The sequence below is a fragment of the Crocodylus porosus genome, unplaced genomic scaffold (genome assembly GCF_001723895.1).
Source record: "Crocodylus porosus isolate Cpor-Errol unplaced genomic scaffold, CroPor_comp1, whole genome shotgun sequence".
Lineage (NCBI taxonomy): Eukaryota > Metazoa > Chordata > Crocodylia > Crocodylidae > Crocodylus > Crocodylus porosus.
In genome coordinates, this window is record NW_017728918.1 from 56,534,604 (window position 1) to 56,540,060 (window position 5,457).

A 5,457-nucleotide genomic window follows, 5' to 3' on the forward strand; every position below is an offset into this window, starting at 1 on the left:
GACCAGGAATAATGGTCGCAAGCTGGCAGAGGGTAGATTCAGATTAAACATCAGGAGGCGCTACTGCACTGTCAGGGCGGCTAGGGTCTGGAACCAACTTCCAAGTGAAGTGGTGCTCGCTCCTACCCTGGGGGTCTTTAAGACGAAGCTTGACAATCACCTTGCTGGGGTCGTTTGACCCCATTACTCTTTCCTGCCATGGCAGGGGTCAGACTTGATAATTTGCTCAGGTCCCTTCCAACCCTACTAACTATGAAACTATGAAAGGTATGAAGGGGAGTGATAAGACTGTTTTTATTCAGTGTCACGCTTTATCTCCACTTTTTCTCCACTCTTAAAATGCTGCAAAATCCACCAAATTACAGACTAAACTCACAAAATGAGGAGTTATGAGTTTAGCTTTGCTATCTCAGATTAGCTCATGCAAGATTTTAAAATCTATTGAGCCATGGCACCAAACCCAACACAGGTAGAAAGTCATCAATATATAAATCCATTTTCTATTCTGTAGCGTAGTCATAACCCCAACTCCTGTGAAATAGTCAGTCAGAAAGAGAGACATACAGACTTGAAAAGCAAACAGTGACCTCCTGTGAGCATCGCAGCAGTTAAACGAACATCTTTTTGTAACTATCTGTGTAAACTCTATGGCAAAGCCTTCCTTGAACTAACGATCAGATTGCATTGTGTGATATACCAGGCAATAATAATGAAAATAGCTCCTAATAGCTTGGATATTGCATTGTGAGGGATAGATAAGGTATACCTGATCACCATCTAAAGCAATACAAAAGTTCTGGGAACAGTGAAGAAACAAAACATGCAACTCATCTTAAAAAAAAAAAATCAAACCCCAGTAGAAGCAAACAAAGTTATCTGGTTTTCACTTTAGCTTTGCTAAAATTGTGGAAGATAAGTTATTTTAAAAGTAATATTTACAGGAGGCTAGAAACTGGCATTTGTTATCCCACTGAAGCCAAAGTAATAAATATGAGTACATAAATACTCTTAAATTAACATTTAGGAATCTAAGGCAAAGTGTGGCAATTTACAAAGCCTTGACAAGACCAGCTAGCCCAGCAACACCACCATGCAGACAGGAAGAGTAAATCCTGGTTGCACCAGGGTTGTGTTCCTTGTAGTCACCAAGCACGAAGGCTAGGCTAGCTAACAATGCTAACTGCCACAGAGGTGGCAACCTCTCCTTATCTCAGCCAACAAAGATAGCTAACTTTTCTCTGACTCTTCTTTCAGAGTTGATGTCTCTGGAATTCACTACACCTCCTGAGCTCCTGCAAGAACAGGGAGACTTTCACTTACTTAACACTGATCTATAAAGCACAACTAAACCATGTTATCTGAAAAGGGACCTGGACTACTTGGTATTCTCCCAACATGTCTTCCCCATCCCTCTTCTCTGCCTGCTAGTAATTCTCATGTTTTTCCATCCAACCTAACAATAACACTGTCTTTTCTTTTATGGAGATAGTGGGTTTTAAAACAGTCATTGCCATCAGGCACTTCTTAACATAGGTTTCAGCTCAGTTTCTCCTGTTCTCACTGAGAACAGTTGTGTTTAATGAGTATTAAAACATGTGTGACTGTATATGTAAGTGATTACAAAATCTGCCATGTTCATCAGGACAGCCAAAATTGGGCTGCATAGCTATTTCAGCTAGGCCTTAGGCCTACAACCTACAATCTTGTTAAAAGTCAGTCATTTCTGTATGAAGTAAATTATAAAACAGGGCACCAAATTCTAATTAAAGCAAATTAGAGTGAACATTCATGAACAAAAGATTCATGCCTAAAATATCCCAATTTATTCATTTAGAGCAGAAGAAAGATGATCTCTAGATTCAAACCATGAAAAGGAAATTATATGCATGCCCTGAAATTTGTTTTGTTAGTTAAACGTCAAAATTGACAACGACAATCTTTTTGGCACAGGATACGTTGAAGTCCTAACAGCCATTTCCAATGGTTTGGTAAATTTGAAAGAACAGCTGCTGTGGTCATTAACTCAAAAGAAGCAACAGTTTATGGTTACAATAAAAATGGTGTAAGACAGAGTTCAGTCCACTGAAGCTAACAGCTACACTGATGTTCCAGAAAAAAACCCATTACCAATAGATTCCTAAGCACGTGCTATAGCAGGTGTGGGCAAAATATGACCCACAAGCTGGATCCGGCCCAACAACAGGTTCAATTCAGCCTGGGTCTGGCCTGGGTGCAGCTGGCCAGCAGCCTTGGCTGCCGTGTGGTAGCAGGCAGGCAGAAATGCTTCTGCCCAGCGTCAGCCCTTGATGTGGTGGCATCAGTTGTGGACCTGCATGGGACTTCCACTGCAGTGGGTAGGTGGCATCATCAGCTATGGATGCCACCGGCAAGTTCAAGAGCCTGGACAAAGAACCTGCTGGCAACATCCAGAGCTGACACCACCAGCCTCTTAATGCACTGCAAGCTCCTGCCTGGAGCCCCAACCTGAAACCTGCCAGCAGCATCAGCTATGGACCCAGGCAGGAGCGTCTCCATCCTTCCCTCCAGAACCCAGCTGAAGCTGCAGTTTGCCAGAAGCCCCAATGCTCAGCTGTGCACCCAGGCAGGAGCTTCTGCAGCACTGAGTATGCATCAGCATCAGCTGTAACACTGCCAGCAAGTTCCATATTGGGGCTCTGGAACCTGCTAGCTGCATCCACACCTGACGCTGCCACCTGCCTGATGCAGCAGAAGCTCCTGCCTGGATCCATCACTGAGTGTTGGGGTTCCTGTTGAACTACAGCTTTAGCTGGGGTCTAGGGGGAGAGAGGGAGAGAGAGAGAGAGAGAGAGAGAGAGTGTGAGAGCAAGAGGACAGAGACTGAGGGAGAGAAAAGAGTGAAAGCAAGAGGAGAGAGAGATTCATGCAGCTATTAACAGGTCCCCAAAACTCATTAAGTGTACCTCCAGCCCAAATAATTGCCCACCCCTCTCCATAGTTTTACTGCATTTCAGAGTTGGCTAATACCACAATATATTCTTAAATTGCTCTACCACAAAGGTCATGGGCTATATGCTCTAGCACTGCATTCTAAAAAGTAAGTCTGAGTTTCCTAACTTCTGTTCTGAAGAAAATTAAGCAATTTGAAAGTGCTTGTTACTGACTGTATGAAACTGATTTTTACCAAACTGAAATGAAGGCAAAGGTTATGCAAATATTCCCAGAGGAAAAGGCGGGTGAATATTTTTCCCGACAAAAATACTTTTCTACTCTTTTCAATTTAGTTTTTCTCCATTCCAGGTGAACGCTAGAACAGGGTTCTTCTGTGGTCAGCACAGAAGGCCATTTCAACTTATGTTCTTCTGAGCAGTGACATCAGCCAAGTCATTAAGTCTGCACCCCCCAAAAAAGAAATACCTCATAAAGTAGTACCTACATGCATTATTAAAGCAGTACCTATATTTGTATGCCCATGAGTAAAGATCAGTTAAAGAAGGAACCGAACTTCCAAGACTCCTTTGTCTGCACAAAGTTTACACGTCTGAACAAGTTTCTGCTCTGCAACTCTGCTGTTGATTTGTAATGTTGTACACAAAAATTCCTCAAGCCACTCATCTCACACTCTTAGGCTCAAACTTAAGAAGTTATACTAGAACTGCCTACATGTAAGCAACTGGACACTGAAGAGCATGCAGAGATCTGAGAAGCATTAAAAATGTGCCCAAATCAAAGTTCAGCTACCAATATGCTAATACAAGCAAAAGAAATCTCTGAAGGCTGGGAAGATACAGAAACTGCTCTTGTGGAAAGGCAAGAAAAGTACAAATTAAATTAAAGAACACAAATCCAGGGCTAGTTAAACAACAGCCCCAATGCAGATGCAATGTTGACATACCTACTCATTTAGCAAAATGGAACCAGAATCATGGGAAAGACGAATCACTAGAAGTTCCAGTCAAGTCAGTCACAAGTCTATACCATTTTAACTAGGGGTGGACCGATAGAGATTTTGGGGGCTCAGAGTGGGCAACGGCAGGGCTGCAGCCACTCCAAAATTTGCCTTAGCCCCTCCCCCATAGCCCCCCTGCCTGCCCCAAGTGCCCTAAACATACTTTGAAAAAAGGAATGTTAATTTCACTCAGTCTGAATAAGATGTGTTAATGAGCAGTGGAAAAAAATGGGCTGGGTAGTAAGGGGGAAAATATCAGAAAGTACCATTCTTAGCAATCACTGCATTTGAAGAACTCATGAATCACCTACTATAGAGGAGGCCAACCTGTTTTGGCAGGAGCACTACAAATTAGCCCCACACCCTCCCTGAGTGGATTCTTTCCCTTACTTGATCTACTCCCTCCCCAGTCTGATGCTCTGATTTCTGCTCCCTGCTCTATGTACCATGTGCCACACACAAAGGCTGCCTGTGCCACTTATGGCATCAGTGCTGCAGGTTTGCCCCCCCGATCTACTGCACAGGGCAGCATCAATAGTCTGGGGAGAAAAAAAAATTGCTCAAACACTAGATATATGCCAAGCATCATTAAAAGACTAAGGCCCAAATTTCACCCATAATTATATTCAGATGAATTAAATGGGAATATAAAGCTGGTGCATGAATGTATAATTAATTCCTCAAGGCATAGGTGTCTTATTAAGTGTACAGTGCAAGAAAGGAAGAACATCTGCAGAATACCACTGCTGCAATACTGGAACAATGATGTAAATTAAAAAGAAAGAAACAAGATTAAATCAGAAGGGAAAAAACAAACTCTTTTTGCTATGTGAATATACATGTGACTACAGTACATACCAGGCTTTTCTCTTGTGGAAGAAATAAAGTGTATTATGATGCCAAAATCCACCCCTTTAACCCAGTGCAGTCTTCATTTCCCTACTGCATCACACTGAAAAAGTGTATGCCATGAATAGACAAGGCAAAATATGTGAGCTACAATATAGACAAACTGTGATAACAGTTATGCGGTAAAAAATTACCTGCATTAAAATGTGGATCATCTTCCATTAATGTTACTGCTTGTTCAACTGCATCTAAGGCACTGCCTCCTTGTTTAAGGATACTGTAGCCTTTGAGTGCTGCTCTGATAACGCCAGAACGACTTCCATCTTCTCGTTCTTTAAAGATGCGGCCAGCTCCACCGTGCACCACAATGACAGGCTTCATACTGCCAAATCCTTTCCAATTATAGATGCACAAACACATTACTCAGAACTAACATTCTAAAACAACATATAAAGCAAAAAGTTTTAGCAAACACTCCCTTGTTCAGGATCCAAACCCAAAGCTAAAGTCAGCTAAGGCACTCAGTCTGGCATGCCCTAACTCCTCAACCACTGATGGGAGCAAGGAGGTTTCATTTCAAAACATGGTATAAAATCCAACCTATTTACTCAAGCACTTTGTAGGGAGAATAGAATCACAGAATCATAGAATCAATGAGTCGGAAGGGACCTAGACAGATC

General features: G+C 42.2%; 1 protein-coding gene across 1 annotated transcript in view; it reads right to left on the reverse strand.

Annotated features, from left to right (window-relative positions):
- ASRGL1 (asparaginase like 1) overlaps positions 1-5,403 on the reverse strand; it is a 37,681-nt gene extending 32,278 nt beyond the window's left edge. The window contains exon 1 of the mRNA XM_019537617.1: positions 4,972-5,403. Coding sequence (XP_019393162.1) covers positions 4,972-5,197 — 226 coding nt within the window. The 5' untranslated portion in view covers positions 5,198-5,403. The remainder of the gene's footprint in view (positions 1-4,971) is intronic.
- Positions 5,404-5,457: the final 54 nt, after the last annotated feature.